The sequence below is a fragment of the Mus caroli genome, unplaced genomic scaffold, assembly GCF_978045245.1.
Source record: "Mus caroli unplaced genomic scaffold, Mus_caroli_1 scaffold_8, whole genome shotgun sequence".
In the NCBI taxonomy this organism is placed as follows: domain Eukaryota; kingdom Metazoa; phylum Chordata; class Mammalia; order Rodentia; family Muridae; genus Mus; species Mus caroli.
In genome coordinates, this window is record NW_028227263.1 from 116,785,645 (window position 1) to 116,811,724 (window position 26,080).

At 47.2% G+C, this 26,080-nt stretch overlaps 1 protein-coding gene across 1 annotated transcript in view; it reads left to right on the forward strand.

Annotated features, from left to right (window-relative positions):
- Positions 1-26,080, forward strand: part of Samd4b (sterile alpha motif domain containing 4B) — a 37,885-nt gene that overhangs the window by 9,745 nt on the left and 2,060 nt on the right. Inside the window, exons 2-12 of the mRNA XM_021167145.2 lie at positions 3,039-3,441; positions 13,034-13,504; positions 19,251-19,490; positions 19,829-19,938; positions 20,090-20,176; positions 20,714-21,032; positions 21,368-21,453; positions 21,800-21,918; positions 23,498-23,696; positions 23,820-23,943; positions 25,803-25,886. Of these exons, the coding sequence (XP_021022804.1) occupies positions 3,246-3,441; positions 13,034-13,504; positions 19,251-19,490; positions 19,829-19,938; positions 20,090-20,176; positions 20,714-21,032; positions 21,368-21,453; positions 21,800-21,918; positions 23,498-23,696; positions 23,820-23,943; positions 25,803-25,886 (2,035 nt within the window). The 5' untranslated portion in view covers positions 3,039-3,245. The remainder of the gene's footprint in view (positions 1-3,038; positions 3,442-13,033; positions 13,505-19,250; positions 19,491-19,828; positions 19,939-20,089; positions 20,177-20,713; positions 21,033-21,367; positions 21,454-21,799; positions 21,919-23,497; positions 23,697-23,819; positions 23,944-25,802; positions 25,887-26,080) is intronic.

The following is a 26,080-nucleotide window of genomic DNA, read 5'->3' on the forward strand; positions in this document are numbered from 1 at the left end:
AGTATTCAGCATCCTTCTGTCCTGATCATTCTTTTTTCTTTCTTATGTTCTCAATCTCATGTTCTCACCCTCTCTCTCCCTCCCTCCCTCCCTTCCTCTCTGTGAGTGTGTGGGAACACATTTATGTGGGTAGCTGCAAGTGTGTGTGAGCCATGGTAGGAATTATGAGATCTGAGTACAACTTTGGGTATTGGTCCTTGCCCACTACCTTGTTTAGATAAGGTTGCCTCTTATTCACCACTTGATATAGCTGCCCTGTGAACTTCTGGGGGTTCTCCTGTCTCCATCTCTCACCCTGATGTAGGAGCACTGCAGCAGAGGCTATCACATCTTACTTCACCTAGATTGTAGCAATCTAAACTCAAATCCTCCCGCTGGTATGTTCTAGCCCCTGAACTATCTCCCTAGCCTAAGATCACTACTTTTAGGTTGTTTTTGAGATAGAATCTTATTATGTAATCCTGACTGGCTTCAAACTTGCTGGGTAGCCCAATTTGGCTATAAACTTACGGAAATCCTTGTGTCATTTTTTTCTTCTTTATTTTAAAGATTTATGTGTGAACATGTTTTGTCTGCATATATGTATGTGTAGTATATGCACAAGTATTTGCAGAGAACTAGAGAGGGCATTGGATTTCCTAGAACTAGAGTTACAGATGATTATGAGCTGCCATATGGTTGATAGGAACCAAAGCTAAGTCCTCTACAAGAGCAGCAAGTGCTCTTAACCACGGAGCCATTTCTCCAGTCCCATTAGGAATGGATTATTTATTTTTGAGACAGAATCTTTACTAAGTACCTTTGGGTGACCTAGAACTTGGTGTGTAGATCAGGCTGGTTTCAATTTTGGAGATCTTTTAAAACAAACGTTTTTTAAATTACATTTTACTGTGTGGGTGTGAATGGGTGGGTGGGTGGTGTGTGTAAGCACATGTGCCATGGTGTGTATGTACGTGGAGGTCAGAAAGACGTCTTGGAGTTGTTTCTATCATGTTGGTTCTGGGAATCAAACTCAGGTCTTTGGGTTTAACTAAGGGGATGGTTTTCCATTGTTTGGTCTTATGGGTTGATTTGTAGAAACCCCAGTTCTACTGCAGACCATTAGAACCTGCTCCACCTATGTCCTCCCTACCAGTTATGTCCCTTGCACATCTGGGTAGCTTGAAGATACAGACCACAGAGGGCCCGGGGAGGAATTGTTAGTTGGCTTCTGGCCTATTTCCAGTTTGTTTCAAGGGCCACAGCCACAATGTTTTGGGGTTTTGTTGTTCTGTGTTGTAGTTCACAGTTGCTGTTTTAATGTGAATTAGTTTCCAACATTTAAAAATAGGGAATTTTTTTTCAAAGCCAGATTTTCCCTTCTAGTTTAAAAAAAAAATCTGAAGAATTAATACAAATCTGTTCCCACGTGGCAACAGTTGATTAGAGTGGAATAGTATATTCTGCCTTTAAACAGGCCTTGTACTGTGCAACTCAGTGTAGTCCCCAGTGGCCAGCTCTGGTGAAAGCCTAGCTTGGTGAGTACCACATTTGAGACCTTATGTTGTCCCAGAGCTTTGGTGGAAGAAGCTGGATTGATGTTTAGTCAGCATCTTATGGGTGATATGGTGTTGTTGCTTAGGAAAAGTAACAACATAGTAAAGGAATTAATGGGTGGAAATATGCACCATTTTTGCCTGATAATTTGGTCATCTTTTTGCTGTAAATCTTTTGGTATATCAAACCTCCCATCATAAACATTCCCCTGAAATAGTAACATGGTCTGATATCACATGAGCTGTCATCCAGTGGCGGAACCACTCCTACTCCCAAGGGGTGTCCACCCAGCCTCTGCTTAAGGGACTTCTTACCTCCTCACATGGTGACCTGCTCCATCCTTGGATAGATCCATTATATAGAAGTCTTTTTTTTTGTTTGTTTGTTTTGGTTTTGGTTTTGGTTTCTCTGTGTAGCCTTGGCTGTCCTGGAACTCACTCTGTAGACCAGGCTGGCCTCAAACTCAGAAATCCGCCTGCCTCTGCCTCCCAAGTGCTGGGATTAAAGGCATGTGCCACCACGCCCAGCAGTGTCTTTGCTTTTTAATCTGCCTATTCCTTTTAAGTTGGCACTCTTTTGGCTCTTTGATAACAATCTGGTCTCCTGAAAAATCAAGGGGACTTCTACCTCAGAGTCTTAGGACAGAAGCTGGCTTCAAGGACTGAAGAGAAAGGCTGGGAGGGCTTTACCTCACAGTAGAGAGGTAGAGACTTAGAGCTCAGAGCCAAACCTCTTCCAGAGCAGCAGAGCTGGGTTGAAGGGCATGAGATCCCTTTATGGTGGTAGTCTTTAAACAAGCCTATCCATGTTCGTGTCCTGGGCTCTTATTTACCAGCTAGTTTTTGACTAGTTAACTGCTGTCAGCATCTGCTGTCTGCATACGTAGCATCTCTACTGGGGCCACTGCTCCACCTTCCACTCTCAAGCCACAATTGTGGGGTTTAGTTTGAAGCAGTTAAGGAACTCTGAGGTTCTTTTCTGCTATTCAACAGTCACTGTCCAGCTCTAAGAGGAGGCAGCATGAGATTAGCAAGGGCAGGGATTCTCTTCCAGGTCATATGTCTGCTTTGTCACTTTGAGCCAAACCTTCCTTCATTCAGGTCTTTACCCAGATGTACATCATCTCTTCCTGTTTCTGAACACCATCTTGACCTAATCTTTGATCCGAACCCAACTCCTTTGGTGCTGTGCAGTCTGTGCATGAGGCAGTTCTTTTCCTTTGTCTCTGAGGATCTGGTCTTGGGTGCCAATCATACCTGCTTCCTAAATCCACAGCTGGAGAGGAGCTGGTTCAGTGTCTGAAGGTCAGGGCCTAAAGGGGTGCCAGTCCTGCCTGTTCCCTGGGTCCTCAGTTAGAGAGGAGCTGGTTCAATATCTGCTGCTGGCTTTTCCCAGAAACTTAGAACAAACTCCATAAAACGGGAACAGGGCCCCATCTCATAATTTATCCATGACAATTTTAACCCCTACACCCCCTCTGATCCCTTTGCTTTCTTTTCCAGGAGCCTGGAGAGGTGTGGCTGGACCAAGACCTCCCCTGATGTAAGCAGGCTCCCTCCTCCCCACCACCACCCGTTGCCACCACGCCAGGGGACATCCTCAAGCCCTGGCCCTTAGGGGAGAGGTAACAGGAGCCCAGAGCCGAGACCATGTGACGGCGCTGGCCCTTGCCACCGCCGTCCCCCAACCCTGGCCCCAGGCCTGGCACCATGATGTTCCGAGACCAAGTGGGCATCCTCGCTAGCTGGTTCAAGGGCTGGAATGAGTGTGAACAGACAGTGGCCCTGCTGTCCCTTCTGAAGCGGGTCACCCGTACCCAAGCCCGCTTTCTACAGCTCTGCCTGGAGCACTCGCTGGCGGACTGCAATGATATCCACCTGCTGGAGTCAGAGGCCAACAGTGCTGGTGAGTCTCTGCCTCTAGATATGGGAGTACAGTAGGGAGAGCAAGAGCAGGTGCCAGGTGCCACAGAGGCCAACCAACATCGGAGCTGAGAAACATGTTCTGTGCTTCTCTGGTCTCCTGGGGCTGTGTTGTTGTCAGCTGTCCTCAGGTGTGGAATGGGGACTCCCAGGAGGAGGGCACTATAAACTGGAAACTGCCCACATAGAGGAAGGATGTTAGCTAGCTTGTTTTAGCTACTGAAAGGAACAGGCAAGTAAATCATGAAGTGAGTCACTCAAAGCTAGGAGAGGATCTCAGAAGTCTTCCATAACCCATAGGGTTGGAGGTTTTACTTTCAAAAGTAGATTGGTCTCAGGCCACAAACAGCTTCAAGAGAGTTTTTAATGTAGATGTAGTCCTTTATGCCAGTTCTTTAAGTACCCAGTAGAAGGCACTCTGTCCCCTGAAGCTAACATTGGGATAGGTGAGCCAGACATCCTTAGAACCTGTCCTTAGAGTCTAAGAACAGTCAGTCCAAAGAACTGTCTCAAAGGCTCCTGCTAAAAAGCATAGGGGCTTCTGGGCCTTGACACAGTTAGCTGGGTGATCTCAGTGACACAGGTAGGAGGTGGCGGTTAGAGAAGCAGGAGAGTTGGGAATAACCAAAAGCTAGCTGAGAAGGGGACGGAGGGACTCCTTGAAGAGTCACCTCTGTTCTTTCTGTCTTTATCTTCATAAGAGCAGTTTTCATAACTTCAGCCCTTGAAGTCAATGCCCCTTAACTTGGGTCAGGTCCTTTGGTGGCTCTTGAGTCACATTGCCTAGACTGAAGTAACAGTTGTTAGTGTCAATAATTATGCCTCAGTTTCCTCATCTTTAAAGTAAAGATGATAATTGTACCTATGTTTAGGGTACTTCTGAGGAGCCAGTGAGTTCATGCAGGTGGAGTTCTCCGCATGATGCCTGAGAAGCAACAATGCCTAGGTACTCAGTGACAGTCAGCTGTTCCTAGTGTCAGTCATACTTAGCACTCCTCAGAGCTACCTTACAAGATTAGTACTGTTAGGTCCCTGTTGTACAGGACAGGGCTCTAGCATGGGTGTCCAAGATTGGGAATTTGGGGAGCCACAGAGCTACTTGGCCTCTGTTATCTCATCTAGGCCCTTATTTCTTACTGAATTGGATGTAAAAGCTGCAAAAGCATCGCATACAACAGAAGATAGTTACATACATTAGGAGTCACGTAGGCCTGATGTAAGGCAGACAAGAAGCAGGTAGAGCACAGCTTAGCTGCAGTAGACTCAGAGTTCAGCCATCTTCCACTCTTGCCAACCTCCCCACCGAAGAAAAGGTTCCCCTGCTCTGGAACCCAAGGATGGAGGTCTGTTTAGTGAATAACTCTGCCCACACTGAAGAGGTGGGGTGATCTTCCTTGGGACAAACCAGTGTTTTACACAGCTTCATCACATTCCTTACTACCATGTCCTGAGCACCAGCCTTATCTGTTTTATCAGGTCAGCCACATGCTTTCACTGTTAACTTATTAGAGCACTTTCAGTTTTTGCATTTGTTTTCAAAACTTCTAAAAAAAAAAACCCAATTGCTATAGAAGGTTAAATGTGGGGTCTTCTTTCCTGATCTTATGTGTTATGAAATGATCTGTGCAATATGAGTGCACACATTTTCTCCGAGCTTTGTCATTTTATTGGTTTTGGGTTGTTTGTTTTTTGAGACAAGGTCCCATTTTTGCACCCCTGCCTGGCCTACAACTCTCCATATAGACCAGACTGTCTTCAAATTTAAGAGATCCACCTGCCTCCGCTTCTGCCTGAGTGCTGGGATAAAAGGTGTGCACTCCCACACTTGGCCTTAGATTTTTACATTTTTTTGAGACAGGATCTCAGCCTACAGCCTATGCTGGCCTCAAACTTGCAATGCAGTGACGTATGCCTCTTTAAGTCTGAGGTTACAGGCATGCGCAGTCTGTTGCTGTCTAACGCTCACAGCACCTGTAAGGGAAGCCTATTTTATGGATGGGGAAGCTGAGTGACTTGCTCTGGGTCACAGACTAGGCTAGAGCAGTGGGTCTCAACCTTCCTAATGCTGCAGCACTTTAATGTAGTTCCTCATGTTATGGTGGCCCCCAGCCATAAAATCATTTCATTGCTGCTTCAGAACTGTAATTTTGCTATTATGAATCATAAAATAAGTATCTGATATACAGGATATCTGATACACAATCCCCAAAGGGGTCCATGACCCAAAGGTTGGAAACTGCTGGGCTAGAGGGTAGGGAATCAACTTTGACTTGGGAGTAATTGACCATTAGCTCTGTCTACCACCTGGTTGGTCCACTTGGTTTTGCTCCTCCAAGCTGTAGTAGAGACGCTTTAAACAGCACTAGGATGAATCTCTAAATAGCTCTGGAGCTCCTAGTGTGAAGGTATGTTATTCTAAAGTATTTGTTCTTACCACATTGTCTGTGAACATTATGCTATACAAAACAGTGGAGGCCCTTTCCAAACAGTTACATCAGCATATTGGGGAGGGCTCAGCCAGTACTGGAGGACTACTGTTTAGGAATTGCATGATAGTGAATATATGAACCAAGGTCTTACATCTCTGTCATGTTTTGAGACATTTTCTATGAAGCTGATGGGTAGAGAGAAAGGAAAACAGAATGAGAGAAGAGAGGGAGGCCTTGGCATAACCCATATTGAGCACGAAGGATGTCTGTCAGGGTTACAGCAAAGCATCACTTTCAGGAAAGTACTCATGGATAAAGTCTGTGGGGGCCTTAAATACTTCCTAATGGATGTGACTTTAAGTCTAAAGTCTATCTCCTGTCACTTCCACCTTTAGGTAGACTTGCCCAGTAATCTGCTTGTTCCTGCCTCTTGGAACTGGTACATGGCCCTTGGGAAAAAGCTGTCTCTCCTGATATTTCTTTCTTTCTGCTCATTATGGTTCTTCATTCCTTTGTGTTTCCCACTCATGTATTATCATAATCTCAGGGTCAGAACAACTTAAAATCCAGATTCCGAATCTTCACACCCCCACCTCCACCCCAGACCCAATAATAAGTGAGAATCCTGAAGGGATGGGCTCAGAGAGGGGTCCAGATTCTTATAAAGACCAAGCACTGTGACTCATGTCCTTCAGGTCCATCTCCTGTCTTAGAGTGGCAGGCACATTGATCAAAGCAACTTGGGGAAGGAAGGGCTTATTCATCTAAAGCTTACAGTCCATTCTGAAGGGACATCAAAGCAGGAACTCCATACAGGCACCTGGAGGCAGGAACTGAAGTACATATCACAGAGGAACACTGCTTACTGGTTCTTCATACCTTCTCTACCTGCTTTCTTAATACCACTCAGGATCACCTGCCCATAGTGGTCTGGGCCCACTCACAGATAATTAATCAAGAAAAGTGTCTCACAGGGTTGCCTATAGGCCAATCTTCTGGAAGCCTCAATTGAAGTTCCTCTTCTCAGGAAAATTCTAAATTGTGGTAGGTTGACAAAAATAATCAACCAGGACAGAGAGGCCTAGAGTTCCCAGTTGTCATCAGCCCTACTTATCCTAGTTCTCTGCTGTTTGGAGCTCCAAAAGCAGTCTTGGGCGTCTGAATGTGTCTTGAATCATAAGGGTGTTCCCATGGACTGGTAGCTGGAGATTGGGTCTAGGCAGCTAAGATCTCTTCTTCCTCATCCTCTCCCTGGTCTACAGTTCTTGCATTTCTTCTTACATCTAGTCTTCTGAGTCAGTCTCCATATCTAGCAGATTTAAGCCTCTCCCTCTCTGGCTCCCTGAATTTGGGTGGGAAAACTGGGGTCAGAAGGGGCCATGGTGAGTGAGTCACCAGAACTCATCCTCTGATACCCCCACCCTTCCCTTTCAGGCTCTACTGACATAGTTCATCAAACAAAAATGTGAACGCGTGTCTGTGTGAGCTGGGTGAGGCAGAGAAGAGTATGTCTGAAGCCAAGCCCCAGCCCCTCTGATTAGTGCCAGAGAGGCCAACATGATTGTTACAACGCTAAACATATAAAAATGGGTTTACTCTTATGTCTCAAAGATATATTTGGCTCCCTATGATTTGCCAGGACCAAGGGTCATGACCTACTTTACTTGGGTTACCTGTCCAGTTCCATCCCATGGCCATCATGCTAAGGAGGGCACTCACACAATCTACTTTACCTTCTCTGTGTCCTCAGAGTCCAAATTTGCATCTCTGACAGGAGCAACAGCTGGCATTCTTGCATTGCTTAGTTCCCCAAACCCAGTCCACCCACTTCCAGAATTTTATCACTACAAAATTAATTCTAACTTAAGAGCAGACATGTGTCTGGTTTTGGTAAATAGTTGCGTAAATTTCCCCAACCCTGTGGGAAATCTTAAGGGGGAGTCCCAGTTGTTGTGTGCTAAGTGAACCACGGGTTAATAGCCTTGAGACAGCCTCAAGGGAGATCCCACCCAGGAACAGTGCAGGTTTATGTTTATGTTCATGTGCTGAGCACTTGCTCACGCCAGGCCTTTGCACCCTTGTTCTCTACAACCCTGTAACTTTACAACCATTGTTGCATAAACAAATGACCAAGATCCAGTGAATTTAAAGAACTGGTCCATGGTTACAGTATACTGAGTCATGGAGACAGAGGCAGAATTAATTAATTAATTTATTAATGTATTTATTTGCTTGCTTGTTTGTTTATTAAACCCAGGCAGGTTTTTCCTTTTGAACTTGCAGAATATACTCTGCTAGAACTTAAGGCAGGATAACTGAATGTTTGGAATCCCAAAGAGGGCACATTACACACGTAGACACCACTACCTACCAACAGACCATCTGGGTCAGTCGTCCAGGTATTCATTGGGCCCCTGCTTGCCTTAACTCCGTGCCAGAGTTTTCTGATCTCGGCAGGAAACTAGAAGTTCCATCCCCACCCGTCATCTGCATCCCCAGCTGGGCTCACCCCAAGAGGCCCGAGGCTGTGCACATTCCTTGGACTCATTCCAATGCTCATTGATGCTTCCCAGTCCTGGGAGGCTCGCCCTTCCTACCACCACCACTCAGACACATGAGCACACATTTCCTCAGGGTCAGCCTTCATTGGTTCAGAATTACTCTCTCCTTTCTGGGCAATAGAACAAGGTCCTTCTTTGAGCCCAACCCTTGAGGCTATTCTGTCACGTCCCCTGGCAGTACCAGAGGAGAAGCTGCATCCCATAGCCCTGGGGTCCTGGCAGTACTCTGGGGGTGGGGGAAGGTTTAGACAAGGCTTCTCTGTGTCTTAGATGCCTCTGGCTACACTGTAATGCCTAAACAACAGCAATTGAGAAGTCTGGGTAGGGATGCAGGAGCAAGGAGGAAAACACCCATCACTGAGCCACATCTTGCACATTAACTACAAGCAGAGTGTTAATCCTTCACAGATACCCTTACCTAAATCTGAGCAACCCACATTTCAGCAACCCTGTGCTTCTTGTATAGACAGCTGGAATACAAGGCCTTTGACTTTGTCCTTAATATTACTTGCTGTATTTCTCATCAAGAATGAAAGGTTGCGGGACTGGTGAGTTGGCTCAGTGGGTAAGAGCACCCGACTGCTCTTCCGGAGGTCCAGGGTTCAAATCCCAGCAACCACATGGTGGCTCACAACCATCCGTAATGAGATCTGACACCCTCTTCTGGTGTGTCTGAAGACAGCTACAGTGTAGTTACATATAATAAATAAATAAATCTAAAAAAAACAAAGTAAAATCTAAAAAAAAAGAATGAAAGGTTCCATTAAGTCCAAAAAAGAAAGATATCAAAGCGTTATGTGACTCCATGCCAGTTGGAGGTAGAAGGATAGGATAGAAAGGGCTTCCTGACTTAAGGAAGAACTTGTCCCACTTCAGAATTTTATTTTATTTTAAATTTTAAATATTGTGATGGTTGGAGAAAGCTTTGTGGACCCTAAGAGCTGGTTCAGATAAAGATAGATGGGAGAGGCAGTTTCCTGGCTTTGAGTGGCAGGTATAATGTGAGAGGAGTCAAGACTGAAAGCATTGGCACTGGAAGATGGAAAGTTACAGTGAAGGCTGGAGGAACGACTCAGTCACCACTGACTGCTTTTCCAGAGGCTCAGGCCCATTCCCAGTACCCACATGTTGGCTCACAATTGTCTAACTCCAGTACCTGGGGATCTGACACCCTCTTCTGGCCTCCACAGGCACTGCATGCACATGAAATATCAACACACATGCAGAAAGACACCTAAAATAAAATGGAGAAAGTTTCTTCCAGGACATGCAACTTAGATCTCATGTTTGTCACTTGCAGTCCTGTCACTTCACCTTCCCTGGTCTTACTTGTGTGTAGAAATAATAAAATGGTTAAGGGTGGACAGCACATACTTAGTATGCACTCAGTGTCAACCATCATTGTTGGCCTTGTGAGGAGTGCTTGCAGTACTGCTAGTTCTGTTACTCTTGGGCTGGTGCTGTGATCATAAAGTGGCTTTGAATGGATGAATTTCCTGGCACTTTAACAGGGGCTGTCCAAGAAAACAGAGAACAGAGACTTGCAGGCCAGGCCCCAGGAGTTCTGAGTTGTGTGATTCACTCCAAGAGCTACAGATTTAAGTAGAATTAGAAACTAATATGAATTCCAGGCTACAGAATTAAGACAAAAGGTACAGAGGAGTAATTTGCAAGTATCTGTGTATCCATTCTACATTGTGGCTATAGGCACATGATGTTTTCTTTTTTCTCTTATTTTGAACGTGAGGCCTCATACACACACGTTAGATGTGTGCTCTTTACCACTGAGCTGGATCCCCAGTGCATGCTCTCTCTTCTCATCCTTCTTCTCCCTCCCTCTCTTTTCTTTTGAGATATGCTTTTGCTAAGGCTGCTCTTGAACTTACCCTGTATCTCCTGCAGACCTTGAATTTGATGATAGGCTTGAACCATCTTGCCTGGCTGTATCTAGATTTCTTTAGTGTTGTTTTTTGTTATTGGGTTTTTTTGTTTTGTTTTGTTTTGTTTTGTTTTGTTTTTTTGAGACAGGGTTTCTCTGTGTAGCCCTGGAACTACTGTTCCAGGCTGTTGTGGAACTCACTCTGAAGACCAGGCTGGCCTCGAACTCAGAAATCCGCCTGCCTCTGCCTCCCAAGTGCTGGGATTAAAGGCATGCGCCACCACTGCCCTGTATCTAGATTTCTGAGGTCTAATCCCATTCTGTTTCCTAGGCTGGCTGGTTGGCCTGTACCTTTAGACTCTATGTATATTGCTGAAAAGGAAGAAACCATAAAAAAATACACTGACCACACTACTAATATCAAAAAGTAAAAACTATTTCCAGAGGACTGACCTTAAACTGAACCTCACTTAGTTCCTAACAGCTACACTGTAGGAAGGATTCTGAGTTTCCTTGATGGAGCAGAGCTGAGGCTTAATACAGGAGGGCACGGCATTTAGGGAGCTGAGGAGAGGGATTCAGAGTCTGTGGCCACACTGAGCTACCTAGTGAGACCCTGTCTCAGAAAAGAAAAAAAAAAAAAAACAATTTGGAACTTACTGCTCTTGTAAGAGCACGTCTGCTAAAATTGGAACCATATAGAGGAGATGATACTCAGATGTATCAAGTATTCCATATTGGTTTTGTGTGTCATGTTAAAATAACCAAACTGGACTGGCAGATGACTCATTTGGTAAAGGCCCTTGCAGGTGAGCCTGACATCTTAAGTTGGATTTTTGGGACCGATATAGTTTGAGGAGAATATTACTCTTACAGGTTGTGACCTCCATGAGACACAGACATGGACACACATGGACATACACAACCATAATTGGCCTGTTGGTTAAGGCTTGAAATAGCAGCTAGTTAGCATACTGAGGCAAGACGACCACCACATCATTGCCTCTCTGGACTACAGAATGAGTTCAAGGCTAGCCTGGGCCACTTTTAGTGAAGCCCTATCTTAAAGTACAAAGTAAAAAGAAGGCTTAGAGTATATATAACTCAGTGGTAGACTGTTTCTTGAACAACACATTCTAGGCCTCAGGTTCAGTCCACAGTTCTAGGAGTGGAGAGAAAGACAGAATTAATATTTATTATTTGGCTAGGAAAAAGTGATTACAGGGGCTGAAGAGATGGCTCAGAAGTTAAGAGCACTGACTGCTCTTCCAAAGGTCCTGAGTTCAAATCCCAGCAACCACATGGTGGTTCACAATCACCTGTAATGAGATCTGATGCCTTCTTCTGGTACATCTGAAGACAGCTACATTGTACTTATATATAATAAATAAATAAATAAATCTTTATTTTAAAAAAAGTGATTACAGCGAACCCTTGAATCAGTCTCACTGTGGGAACGTGAATGAATACAATGTAGTTGAGCCCCAAGGAAGATGGGATGGTCCATTCGTGCTGAATCAGTATCTGATGATACGGGTGTTGGGAGAAGTGGCATAAAATGAAGTTGCTGTGTGCTGTGAGTTCTTGAATTTGAGTCTGGTTTCAGGCTGCCATAGTAAACCTCTGGTCAGAAACTTAAGTGGTTTGGAAAGATAAAGCCACCTATATGGACAGGACAGATTAGAGGAGGTCGCTTGGAGGCAGAGAAACCAGTTTTAAAAATTGCAGCAACCATTTATAGCATTTTTGATTCTAGGCCATAATTCATTATTTTTAGCTTTTCCTCATTCATTCATTCACTCATTTTTACTCATTCATTCATGGTTGAAAGCCATAGCAATATAGAGGTCAGAAGACAATTTATAGGGAGCTGGTTTTTGTACACCTCCCAGAAATCAGATTCAGCTTGTTAGACTCAGGAACAAGTGCCTTTCTTACCCAATGGGCCATCTCACCAGCCCCACTTGACTTTTCTTATTGGCTCATTAGTCTCAAGCCAGCACTGTGAATCAGGTACTATAATTTCCTCTCAAGTTTTACAGGTAGAGAGTATTTTGGGAGAAGGTTTAAGACTACCCTATGCTACGTAGCAGGAATCTGCCTCCAAAAGCAAACAAAGAAATCAGTGTTCAATGAGATCTAAAGTGACTTACCTAAGGTCTAGCTGGTGATGACTCTATATCTTATGCCAGAGAACAAACTTGCATTCCAGGACCTTCTCCATTTAAACAAGAGGCTGTATTGATGGTGGTGATAGACAGGTAGATACAGCAAAGAAATGGGCCTTCATGTTGTAAGAGGACTTCCACATGACTGCCTGGACTGGAGGTCACTACAGGTGTTTGAGGACAGGGGTGATAGAACTAGCAAGAATGACTTTAGAAGTGGGAACATGTAGCTGGGCATGGTGGCGCACGCCTTTAATTCCAGCACTTGGGAGGCAGTGGCAGGTAGATTTCTGATGAGTTCAAGGCCAGCCTGGTCTACAGAGTGAGTTCCAGGACAGCCAGGTCTATACAGAGAAACCCTGTCTCGAAAAAAAATAAAAGAAGTGGGAACATGTGCTTGGTCTCAGCTCTGTGAGGGACATGGTCAAGGGTAATAAATGGGAAAGGTAGAGGCTAGAGACAAAGGAGAGACCATGGGCTTTGGGGTTTTGATAGTGTCCACTCACACTCCTGATGTTTTCTCTTATTCCCACTGTAGCCATCGTCAGCCAGTGGCAACAGGAGTCCAAAGAGAAGGTGGTGTCCCTCCTGCTGTCCCATCTGCCCCTGCTCCAGCCAGGCAACACGGAGGCCAAGTCTGAGTACATGAGACTGCTGCAGAAAGTGCTGGCCTACTCCATCGAGAGCAATGCCTTCATTGAGGAGAGCCGCCAACTCCTCTCCTATGCCCTCATCCACCCAGCCACTACACTGGAGGACCGCAATGCGCTAGCCCTCTGGCTGAGCCACCTGGAAGAGCGGCTAGCTAGTGGTTTCCGCACCCGGCCAGAGCCCTCCTACCATTCACGCCAGGGCTCAGATGAATGGGGTGGACCTGCAGAGCTGGCCCCTGGAGAGGCAGGGCCAGGCTGGCAGGACAAGCCACCCCGGGAAAACGGACACGTACCCTTCCACCCATCCAGCTCTGTGCCGCCGGCCATCAACAGTATTGGGAGCAATGCAAACACAGGTGGGAGACATCTTCCTAGGTGCCATATCTATTTGAAAATAAACTGGGCTGTCTTCTCTTGCTCTGTGCTTGGCAAGTCCCATCACACCTCTTGGCCTCAACTTTATGTGCGAGGCAGTGCAGAGATTGTGAACTGACCTTCTTAGAGCTAAATCTGACCTGTAGTTGTGTCTTAGGAACTCATATTTGAGTGAATTTGTTTGTTTGTTTGTTTAATTTTTTCAAGACAGGGTTTCTCTGCATAGCCCTGGCTATCCTGGAATTCACTCTCTAGATTGGGCTTACCTCAAACTCAGAGATCCACCTGCCTCAGCCTCCTGAGTGCTGGGATTAAAGCTGTGCACCACCACGCCCAGCTTCCTTTTTAATTTTTATTTTATGTATATGGATGTTTTTCTTCTAGGTATGTCAGTTTATCATTTGTTTGATTGTTGTACTTGGAGGCCAGATGAGGGAGGGTATCAGATCACGTGGAGCTGGAGTTAATGATATGGACAGTTGTGAGCTGCTATTTGGCTGCAGAAATTAAACCCAGGTCCTCTGATTTCAGCATAGCCAGTGCTCTTAACCACTGAGCCATCTCTTTTGCTCTTGATTTGTTCCTAAATAAATTTAGTATATAAAGTTTTAAAAACTGAATTTCTAGTTTCTCTTGAAAAGTCCAGGTATCTGAAGCTTCACAACCTATAATACTCCTAGTGGCAGCCTGAAGGAAAGCTTAGTTGCCACGCCTGTACATGAGGCTCCATAACCCTCTTAACATTTTTTTAAAAGTGTGGTTGGATATTTTGCAAGCTTATCTGTACACTTGCATGTATTGCCCACAGGGGCCAGAAGAGGGTGTTGAATCCCCTGGAACAATAGTAGCAGATAGGCCAGGTGTGGTGGTAGAAGCATCTCTTGGGAAGTAAGCAACCAGATCTCTGCATTTGAGGTCAGCCTGGTCTACAGAATAGGTTCCAGGACAGCCAGGGCTTCACAGAGAAACCCTGATTTTTGGGGGGGGGGGGGGGGTTGTCAGATGGTTGTGAACTACCATGTGGGTTCTGGGAACTGAACCCTAATTTTCTGCAAGAGCAACAAAGTCTCTTAACCACTGAAGTATCTGTCCACACTTCCTGTCAACATTTATGATACCTGACTGGCTGCTGAGGACCCGTGACAGGGATGGATATCATACCTGAGTTCTCTTTAGCTCACTCAGGATTTTTGTCTCTGGTCTTAGGTTCCAACATGAGAAATATATCTGTAAATTTGATACTGCAGAGCATCAGCTGTTATATCTCAGCATTAGTGCCAAGTGCTTTCAGCAGCACTATTACAGATATAGTCTCAGTTAAGCCTCCTAGACCATTAGGCCCATTTCACAGATGAGGACTTAGAACTCAAAGAACTGAAACCACGTAGTTGAGATCTCACATAGAATAAATAGTGGAACTGGCAAAGTTCTGGCCCTGAGCAGTCTGGGCCAGAGTCACCTCTGACTAGTGCTGCCCTGACCAGCTAAGTCCAGAGGTTGGGTGAAATAGGAGCTGGTATTGAGGTGCCTTTTTGAAATGTTAGCTGAGATGAGCAGTGTAAGACACAGTGAATAGCATGACCTGATTGAAGGTGAATGCTCAAAATTTAGCCTCAGGTCGTCAGCCCCTTTGAGCAGGCTGTGGTTAAAGTAGGCCAGGGAAGATAGGGCATTTCCAGAGAACTCTAGCAACCCTAATTACTTTGGATTTGTTTTCTGGTTTTGGAATACCATACTTCTATACTGGCTTTGGAAGCTATATTAATAATGGTGGTTATGACTGGGAAATATTGAGCACTTTGCTCGGAGCTAGTCTGAGGACTTCAGAGCTGTAAACTCGAAAACTTGGCGTAGTCTTAGAAGTCATCTGCCCAACATGATGTCAGAATTCAATCCAGGCAATATGGCTCTGGATCTCAGAGCTTGAACACGTATACTGCACTGCCTCTGCCTAAAAATGACCAGGCAGTGACTACCCCATGCCTCTGTGCTCCCTGGCTCAGAACTCTTTTGTTTTTGCTTTCCCTTTTGGCAACACTTGGGGGTAGAACTCAGAATCGTGGCCATATTAGACAAGGCTGTACCGCTGAGCTGTAACCCTGGCACTCCAGTAGCTTTGAAGAACCAAAGCTTTCAGTGTTGGATAGGGTTCTGAAGCAAAAGAGAAAAGAAAGGACCATGCCATGTAGAGGGCACAGCATGATTGAAAGGCATGGTGGTGTCCAGTAGAGGGTCAGTGGGTAGCAAACAGGTCTATAGATTGTGCAAGTGATCATATTAGTGCATGCTAGGCTACCATGCAACCAGTGAGGACTGCATATGGGCAAAGAGACAGGCTCCTATCCAAAAGCACTGATTTTAGAGGTAGTAGAATTAGGATTTGAACTCACAACTTAGGGGCACAATTTAGGGCTTTGAAGGATAAAATGAAACATTTGGATATCAGACAGTTGCAGGAAGCAGGAAACAATTAAAATATTTTTGAGTAGGAAGAAAGATTAGCCTGGGAGGGCAGGCAGGGTGAGTTTGGTGTACTGCCAAGGACAGAGCAGGATTTCTTGGAGAGTACAAGGCCATGGATCTGCAGCCGACATTCCTGTTTTTATAATCCTCAGGCAGTGGCCAGCCTCCACCCCAGCACAGGCCAAGCAGGGTTCCTTAGGAACTGCATGGTCATTCTAGCTGGGGTAATTTCCTGCCCTCTCAGCCTCACCAGCCCACTCCTTGGCTAAGAAGGGAGAACAGAGGTGGCCAAGCACACCAAGATAGGCACAAAGACTGTATTGATGGTTTTCCAGCCTTGGGGCCCAGAGTGCTGTTTTCTTCCAAGAGGCCCCAAATGGGGCAGAAGCCAGAGTCCACAGTGTCTAGAAAGTTGGAAGGAGCCTTGAGTAGAGGACTCAACGGGCTCTTGGGTAATAGCAGAGCCTGACACTGGCTGTGTGCACTGGGCCAGTCAGTATCCTCTCTCTCTTGAAGAACTTTCTGACTAGGAGCATCAATATTGTCACAGATAGTAATGGAAGGTGCTTTGGGGCTTGTGTCGGGGTAGCCTCCTGGGTAGGATGTCACTGGGCACTGACAGGGACCTCAGCCTCACCATCAGAACAAGGCCTGTACTCTTTCTCTGGCTCTTCTCTCCTCTCTGTGGGAACTGGGGCAAAGGAATTCAGCTTCCTGGGCCTTGTCCTCACCTAACCAGGCTTTTTGGCTTTCTCTTTTTCTCTCTAGGCTGCCACAGGAACTTCTGGATTCCCTGTGCTGGGCTCACAGGCCCTGTTAGCACTCATTTGTTCTTTACGGAACTCAGTTGGAAGGCTTCTGTGTGATATATACTGCCCTGAGCCTGAGGTGCAGAAGTGATTAGATTAGGCCCTGTTGCTGTTCTTCATAAACCCACAGACCAGTACAAGAGACTGGCCAGCACAGAGAGGAACAAGTGCCTAGCTTTCAGGGGCCAAAAGGAGGTGCTTGAGCAAGACCCAGAGGCAGAAGCTGAAAGGAATACTGCAGCAGTGATAGGTCAGGGAAAAGGCAGTGGCAGCGTCTGGGTGTTTGCTGTCTTGCCTAGAGCACCAACTTGGAGCCCTTTGCTTATCTCAGAAATGGAGTGTACTGTGAAATGGGGAAAGGTAACCTTCATCCTGAGTTACAGGCCTCTTAGGGGTCAGTTTGGATTCAGTCCAGGGAAAATAGAGACGTGAGGTCTAGTCACAGACGTGTTTATAAAGAGCAGTTCATTAGCTAAGAGTGATGGTGCATACCTATCCCAACACTTGAAAGACTGATTGAAGCAGGAGATCATGAATTTGAGGTCAACCTGGACTGTGTAGTAAGTGCCAGGCCACAATAGCAACACCCTATCTTAAGCTCCCTCGTCCCCTGAAAGTAACAAGGGACACTTGGTTGGCTTATTTGTAAGTGCTAAGGAAGCAGCTTCCTGGGCCATCCCCCTGTGGTTGTTGAGGATATGATAATGCAGTATGTAGGTCTCTGCTTTACAGCACATCAAAGGGGTTTGGTTAAATAAGCAAGAGAATCTGGCTTGTGATTGGTGTTAATAGAAAGATAGGAGAGTAATTGGAATGGAGTATTAGAGTGCATTGACAGGATAGAAGACTTAATGTAGGCCTTAGGAGGTAACTGCCAGCTGCTAAGATTGCTGAGTTGAGAATGTGGGGCTGGGTTCAATGGTAGAGTTTGTCTAGTATACAGGAAATCCTGGGTTCTTTCTGTCTTCAGTAACATAGAAAAGGGGATAGGAAGAAAGTAAAGAAATATAGTGTAGGGGTCTGGACAGATGGCTCAGCAGTTAAGAGCACTGACTGCTCTTCCAGAGGTCCTGAGTTCAATTTCCAGCAACCACGTGGTGGCTCACAACCATCTGTAATGGGATCCGATGCTCTCTTCTGGTGTGTCTGAAGACAGCTACAGTGTCTTCATAAAATAAAATAAAATATACATAAAATAAATAGTTTTAAAAGAAAGCAAATAAATATAGTGCAGTGATTCGTAAAGTGAAGCCTTTGTGTCTGGCTTTGATTGGAATGTTTCAGCAAAGCCTTTACTGTGTTTGGGTGAATGAGTAGAGGCTGAGAAATTGTTTTGAGACTGTTTGAACCTTGAAGAGATGTCTCCCTGAAAAGTCTGCACTTGGTGCTACATGAGAGCTTGCAGCTGCACAAACCTTGGTGCTACACTCCTGGCAAATCCGGAATTCTTACTTTTGACTATGGATAGCCGTAATCAAAGATTTGTGTGGTTTGTCTGCTCTCGGGCAGTGAGGGCAAGGTAACTAGCTGGTGGTTGGAACCTTTCCCAGCCACAGTTAGTTGTGTGTAATGATTGAGCAGAAATAGCTGGAGTAAACTAGTCAGGGTGTCGGTCTTTTTTCCAAGAAGGCTGAGCATCTTGGAGAGCTTCTCTCTCTACTGCAGCATCTATGACCAACATCAGCCACAACAGAGCAGGTGCCAAAGTCCTTTGGTGTGAACCAGGAGCAAGCATTTGGTGTTCAGAGAGCCAGGGTGGTTGCTTGTGTCTTTAATCCCAGCACTTAAAAGACAGAAGCACAAGAATATTTTGAGAGGCCCTTTCTCAAAAGAGGAGTGGGGTGGTTTCAGTCAGATGAGAATGAGATGGTCTTGAGCCAAGGACTGGCCTGTAGGAGATGAGAGATCAGTGTTAGCCAGGGCTAGGGCTTTCAGGTGTGTGGAAGAGTTTGGATTTTGAAGGAGCCGCGAGGATCTAAAAACAGGCCGAATTTCCACATTTGAAAGTTGTTGTCTAGTTGAGTATGGTGGCACATGCCTGTAATTACAGCACACAAGAAGATCACTGGGTTTGAGATCAACCTGGCTACAAAATGAGAACCAGTCTCAAAAAACCCTACCTCTAAAAACAGCCAGCATGGCTGCTGTAAGGCAAGGGGCTATAAGCAGCAAGAATGAGAGAAAGATCCTAGTTAGGCGTGAAACTAATCCCAGCCACAGCTGCTGGGCTTGGATGAGTGTGAGTAAAAGGCTGGGGTACGCTCATAGGCCCCGGACATCATGCTGGGAAGGTGCGTGTTCAGGCAGGAGGCTGAACAGTATCTGTAGACAGCTCCCCTTGAAGTCCAGTCCCTTGGCTCTTTCCCCTTCGAGGATTATAAGATTGATCAGGCCACGGTCTTTTTTTATGCTCAGATACCCCATTCTGACCTCTTGCTTTTCCTTCTCTGGCCAGGTCTCCCCTGCCAAATCCACCCTAGCCCACTGAAGCGCTCCATGTCACTCATCCCTACGAGCCCACAGGCCCCTGGTGAGTGGCCGAGTCCAGAGGAGCTTGGGGCCCGGGCTGCTTTCACCACGCCCGACCACGCACCCCTCTCGCCACAGAGCAGTGTGGCCTCCTCTGGCAGTGAGCAGACGGAGGAGCAGGGCTCCAGCCGGAACACTTTCCAAGAGGATGGCAGCGGGATGAAAGGTGCATCCAGGGGACAATGCTAGAAACCCTGCTCCGGGGCTTGGGCTAGGACAGAAGGACAGAAAATTGCCTGTAGCTGCCACCTCAGGGAGGACACAGGTTTGAAAATAATAGATAACCCTCCCAGCCAGCCAGAGCTCAGATAATTGATAGATGAGCTAAATCATGGGTCCCATCCTGGCAGCTCAGTAGATCTATCAGGTATCCTGTTAGGGAAGGGTATCTAAAATGGCAGCTTCTGACTCCAGCTACTGCTGGCTTATGCCCGACTTCTGCCTGCAACCTCCCTTTGATCACCAGCATCCATTTCTTGACCTATCCTCCCTCCTTTTCCACAGATGTGCCCTCATGGCTCAAGAGCCTCCGCTTGCACAAGTATGCTGCTCTGTTCTCACAGATGAGCTATGAAGAGATGATGACCCTCACTGAGCAGCACCTAGAGTCGCAGGTGAATCTGAGAGAGCACTGGGGAGGTGGTGGGCCAGCACAGTTGGCTGTTGTTCCTCTCATCAAGCCTCTTCTATTTCTGCGCTCTGTTGGGCTACCCCTATGTTCCTTACCTATTTTCTGCTTCCTGTCTCCTCCTGTCCTCATCACAGAATGTCACCAAAGGTGCCCGGCACAAGATAGCCCTGAGCATCCAAAAGCTGCGTGAGAGACAGAGCGTCCTCAAGTCCCTAGAGAAGGTGAGGCCCTGTGGTTTAGGCAAGTAGAAGGCTTTGGATCCCTCTTGTTGGGAGCTGCAATCTGACCTCTGCTGGCCCCAGCCATGGGCAGCTGGATTCTAGAGACCCTGAGCAAGTTGTATTCAAAGGGCTACTTGCTGCTGCCTGAGAGGCTCCCTCCCATGCTCTCCCTGTCTTCCCTCCCTGTCCTGGTTTGTGACTCCAGAATGTCTCCATCCTTTATCAGTAGACCTGAGTTCGTGGATGAGTTGCAGATGTGAAAGGGCTCTTTTCATTGACTTTCTTCTCCACTCAATCCTGAATCTGCTTCCATTTATCTTCCTTCTGTCTTTTCCTTGCTTCCTTCTTCTGGTTTTTCCTTCTCCTTAACTGTCTTAGTCTGGTAGTCTGCTGCTTCTTTGGAGGGAAAAGGAGTCTAACTGGCTGATGAGCCCAGCTGCCCTCTGCTGGCCTCTGTGCTAGAGCCTTGCATAGGCACCTCAGAGTCTCATTGTCACCTTGGGGTTTGTGCCTGACCCAGCTGTGTCCTCCCTGTAGGATGTGCTGGAAGGTGGCAATCTGCGGAATGCTCTGCAGGAACTGCAGCAGATCATCATCACTCCTATCAAGGCCTACAGTGTCCTTCAGGCCATCCCTACTGCCAAGGATGAGGGTCGGGGGGAGCCGCTGCTGCCAGGTGCTGAGCCTCCCCTCACCCACCCTGGATCAGACAAGGGCACTGAGGCCAAGGACCCTCCAGCTGCAGAGAACTATCCTCCTCCACCAGCTCCAGCCCCCTCTGATAGCAGTGAGCCAGCCCCAGCTCCCGTCGCCGACGGAGACATCCCCAGCCAGTTTACACGGGTGATGGGCAAAGGTGAGAGTAGTGTCTAGCCCAGAATCCTGAGGCAGAATACCAGGTGAACCAGGCACCAGGGATCAAGTCCAAGTTAGAGAAGGGGAGCATTGCTTCTTATTAAAGACCCTATTAAAGACCTTATTAAAGACCTCGTGAGTAGGTGAGATGTAGTATGAGTAGGTCTCTAGCAGGCCTGTCTGGGTGATGATATTAGCCATTGCCCTCTAAGCAAAGGGCTGGGACTCATCTAGCCCATGTTTCTTGTTCCTCTACCCACCAGCTGGTATTGGGAAGGCTGCAATACGGCAGAGGGTATGTTAGGACTAAGCTCTGTGCTTTTCCATGTTCCTCAGTATGCACCCAGCTGCTGGTGTCCCGACCAGACGAGGAGAACATCACCAGTTACCTCCAGCTCATCGAAAAGTGCCTGACTCATGAGGTAGGACCTTTGCTAGGGCTCCCAAGAGGGAGCCCCCTCAGAGCTCAACGGTGCACCGGGGCATCCCATCCTTCCCAGCGCTGACTTCAGATGCTTAGCTTTTGTACACACCTGTGGGGAGTGGCCACCTTCTACCTGCTCATCCCTGCTCTTGGTTCCAATATTTGTCCAAGTTTCCCAAGTCAACTCAAAAAACACCCCTGCAGAGTCAGGGTTTCTTGCATCTTGTTCTTCTTGATCACAGGGAGAGACGACTACACTCAGTTACCACTATGTACCTGTCTCTCCCAGCTAACCTATAAGCGTGGTCCTCTGTGTCCAGCATCCTCCTCTTCCCCCTTTCCAGGCTTTCACAGAGACACAGAAGAAGCGGCTGCTGTCCTGGAAGCAGCAAGTGCTGAAACTCCTCCGGACATTCCCTCGAAAAGCTGCACTGGACATGCAGAGCTACCGGCAGCAGAAGGGGTAGGTGGGCACCTCCCTAGGCAGATGGAGTTGGCATATGGATGCCTAAAAGGATGATTGCTGTGTTCTGAAACGGGCCCCCTGCTGTACTTACCCACATCATCAGTACAGAGTTTACAACTTAGAAAAGAAAAAAGGCCAGATGTAGTGGCACACACCTTTAATCCCAGCACTTGGGAAGCAGAGGGACTTGGATCTCTGAGTTCGAGAACAGTAAGGGCTACACAGAGAAACCCTGTCTCAAAAAACACCAAAAAGAGAAAGGGAGGGAAAGAGAAGAAGGCTAATTGTGGTGTGGCACAGGACTTTAATCCTAACTCAAGAGGCAGAGGCAAGTAGATTTCTACAATTTGCAGAATGAGGAGGTGGGAATTCATGGAAAGAGAGCTTGATTTGTGGAAAGGCACTGCCATTTCATTATCCTTCAGAAGAATGTAAGAGGGAGAACAAGCCTTCAGTCCAGAGAGGCTTCTTAAGGGAGATGTATCATGGTCATTGGCAGCCACAGTGGAGCTTTGAAGAGAGAGAAGAGGGAACTTTTGCTTTCAAATCTGGAGAACAAAGTGGGTAGCTTTATGCCGTATGATCTAGCTTACATGCCATAGGGCATAGAAGTAAGTATTAGGTAGAACCATGACATTGATCTGTAGCTGTGAGAAGGAGGGCCCGCAGGGTCACAGCACAATACTCTCTTGCAGCGTTATTTATGTTATGTGTGGGTACACCCATGCCATGGTGCACATGTGAAGGTCAGAGGACAACTTTTAGAAGTCAGCTTTCTCCTTAAACCATCTGGATTCCAGGGGTCACACTCAGGTCATCAGTCTTGATGGCAAGCACTTTTACCTGCTGAGCCATCGTGTAGACCCACTGTCTACTTTCCTATCAGCTCTCTGTCCGGAGAGGAAGAGATACAAGGAATGTTGCCTGACTGCTGGAATAGAGAGCAAAGAAAGGCAGCTAGAGAGTCTAATCCAGCCATGAACAATACAAGTGTGCAGAGAACTTGTCTACTATGCATAAGGCCCTGGCTTCTATCTCTAGCACCACATGGATGCTGGGGTGACAAAAACCCAGCACATGTCTGTCAAGTGGACCCTACTCCTGTACCTTTGTCTCCTTACCAGTATGTGGAGGGCTCTGAGGTCTCTCTTCACACCAGATAACACATTTCTTCATTGAAAAGTGACATTTGGCCGGGCGTGTTGGCGCACGCCTTTAGTCCCAGCACTCGGGAGGCAGAGGCAGGCAGATTTCTGAGTTCGAGGCCAGCCTGGTCTACAAAGTGAGTTCCAGGACAGCCAGGGCTACACAGAGAAACCCTGTCTCGAAAAACCAAAAAAAAAAAAGAAAAGTGACATTTGAAGAACTGCTTTGAAGGGTACAAAGAAACCTCACTATGTTCCCCACCTCCACCTTGGGTCAGGAAGAAACTGAAATGTAGGGTGCAAAGACGTGGTCAAGGGATCCTAGCTCAGAACAGATTGCTATTTTGTCCTACCCACTGGAATTTTGGGAAGGACAGGAGATAATAGACCTTCTGCCTAAGCTAATAACCTGTGCTCTGCTCTCTTGACAGCTGGGCATTTGGCTCCAACTCGCTCCCCATAGCTGGCTCTGTGGGGATGGGTGTGGCCCGGCGGACCCAGCGGCAGTTCCCAATGCCTCCTCGGGCATTACCACCTGGCAGGATGGGCCTCCTGAGCCCTTCAGGCATTGGGGGTGTCTCTCCTCGACATGCCCTTACCAGCCCCAGTCTTGGGGGTCAGGGCCGACAGGTGAGCGGGCTGCTATCCAGGTCCAGGTGCTTCTGGGGTTAAGGTGGCAGTACCTGGGATATGTGTTTGGACCTGGGCCTCTCCTCCTATTCACCCTGACACTTTCTCCCCCTGTCTATGTAGAACCTGTGGTTTGCCAATCCTGGAGGCAGCAACAGCATGCCCAGCCAGAGCCGCAGCTCTGTGCAGCGCACTCACTCGCTCCCAGTTCACTCGTCACCCCAGGCTATTCTCATGTTCCCTCCAGGTGAGGTGCCTTGCCTCTGTCCTCTGTCATTCAGCCTGGCCAACCTCCTTAGCTGACTTTTGTCTGCTCACCTGGATATCACATTCACTCTCCCCTATGGATTTGTAGCAGGTCTCTCCGGGCTATGCACCATCCCCCATGTCCCTACATCTTTAGGGAGGCGTTTTCCTTGTATGTCCATTAAGTCTATCGGGCTCTCCCTTTCACTGACTATCTTAGCTCCCCCTCTGTTTGCATGTCTTTCCTTCCCTATGCCATGGTCTCAGTGTTGGTATTGCTCTGTCACTGTCTCTTTATAGGCTCACTTAAAACTCAGAAGGGTTTAAAATCTTGAGGGGTCAGTGAAGGTTTTGTGGAAGCGTTGTAACCTGTCAGCCCACCTGACAGTTATGTTCTGTCAGAGGCTGGTGACCACTGGAACCAATGGCTCTACCTCTTAATGAGGTCTGCTAGTGAAAGTGGGCTCACTCCCCTCTGCCCACATCAGCCTGGAGGCCAGAGGCCGGGAGGGTTAGTGGCATGTAGAGATCAAAAATAAGCCAACTCTGGGTCCCTGCTTGACTGGACAAGGTAGAGTGGCATCTGGCTGGTGTATTCCTGCATGCTTGGACTAGGTGTGACATCTGTGACTGGAAGCTGGCTTCAGTGAGTTGTTCTGGACAGGTCTTAAATTTGGAGGAGACGCCGGGTGTGGTGGCGCACGCCTTTAATCCCAGCACTTGGGAGGCAGAGGCAGGCGGATTTCTGAGTTCGAGGCCAGCCTGGTCTACAAAGTGAGTTCCAGGACAGCCAGGGCTACACAGAGAAACCCTGTCTCGAAAAACCAAAAAAAAAAAAAAAAAAAATTGGAGGAGACATAAATTCTTACAGTCAGAAACTTTGTAGTCAGTGGAGTTTGTGAATTGATGAAATACTGTAGGCTTCCATTTGTGATCTCAGAGATCTCTCTGTTCATCTTAGAGTGAGGCTTAGCACACCATAGGGATATATATTGTGTAAATGGTGTCGGGTGAATGGGTGTGCCATAGGTGCAAAAGGTGGGAACTGTTCCAACCAACCCATTAGGCAGCCTTCCTACATGATACTCATGAGAAGGGTGCTCAAATGTGTTCTCGCCTCACCAGTTAGCACTCAACTATAAAGAGTATTCAAGTTCAAAGGTTGTTTTATAGAGAAACAGGTCTTCCTGGAACTGGGATGAAATGAGGCTTAAGATAGGAGCCAGACCCCAGGAGTACAGCTCAAAAGCTCAGATATCCTGAGATGAGGCAAAGTATTTAGCAGTGTGGTACCTGAGCTCTCACGCAGGTGCTAAAGAGGTCTTTTGAGAAGTACTTTGAGGACAGACACCATAGCTGCTGTCCTGTTTTGTGCCACCTGTTGAGCCTGCTTGGATTGCATCCTGACTGCGGGAACAAGTCCAAGTAGGCACAGGAAGGGCTTTAGCTTAGCTTTACACCAGGCATAGCGAATAGGCCATCAACCAGCAAGAAGCTGCCCAGTGTCTGCCCAGACTGCCCAAGGCAACTTGGAGTCCCTGTCCAAAATAGTCAAAGCTTGTGTGTGGCCGCCAAGAACACCCACTTGGCTTCACATCACTTCCTCTCTGGAAAGTCTGGCCTTTCTTGCATTACCCAACTCCTACCTACTGTGGCTGTCTCCCTGTCTACATTGTGACATCCCTAGCCTGTGTTTGTCTCTTCTCAGCTATGTCTTCCACCCCTCTGTTTGCATGCTTTCTGGGCTCTTTATCTCTTGGCTCCAACCCCATGCCAGCAATCTCTGTCGGCCGGCCCTTCCCTCTCTCCATTCTGGTTGGCCCTCCCCTCACCACCACCATTCTCTTCTCTCCCACTCAGACTGCCCGGTACCTGGGCCTGACCTGGAGATCAATCCTACCCTGGAGTCTCTGTGTCTGAGCATGACAGAACACGCCTTGGGTGGTGAGCATTTCCTCTTCCCCTGACCTAGCTCCCACCTACCCAGCATCTCCAGCTCTGAACACAGCAACTTGGAGCCATCCTGAGGGTCCCAAGGGGAGGCCAGACTCCAGGGAGGGCCTGCCTGGGATGACATGCTATGTGAGTGCCTTTGCTCAGGCCTCCCGCCAGCTCCTGACCTTCCTCCCTTCCTCCCT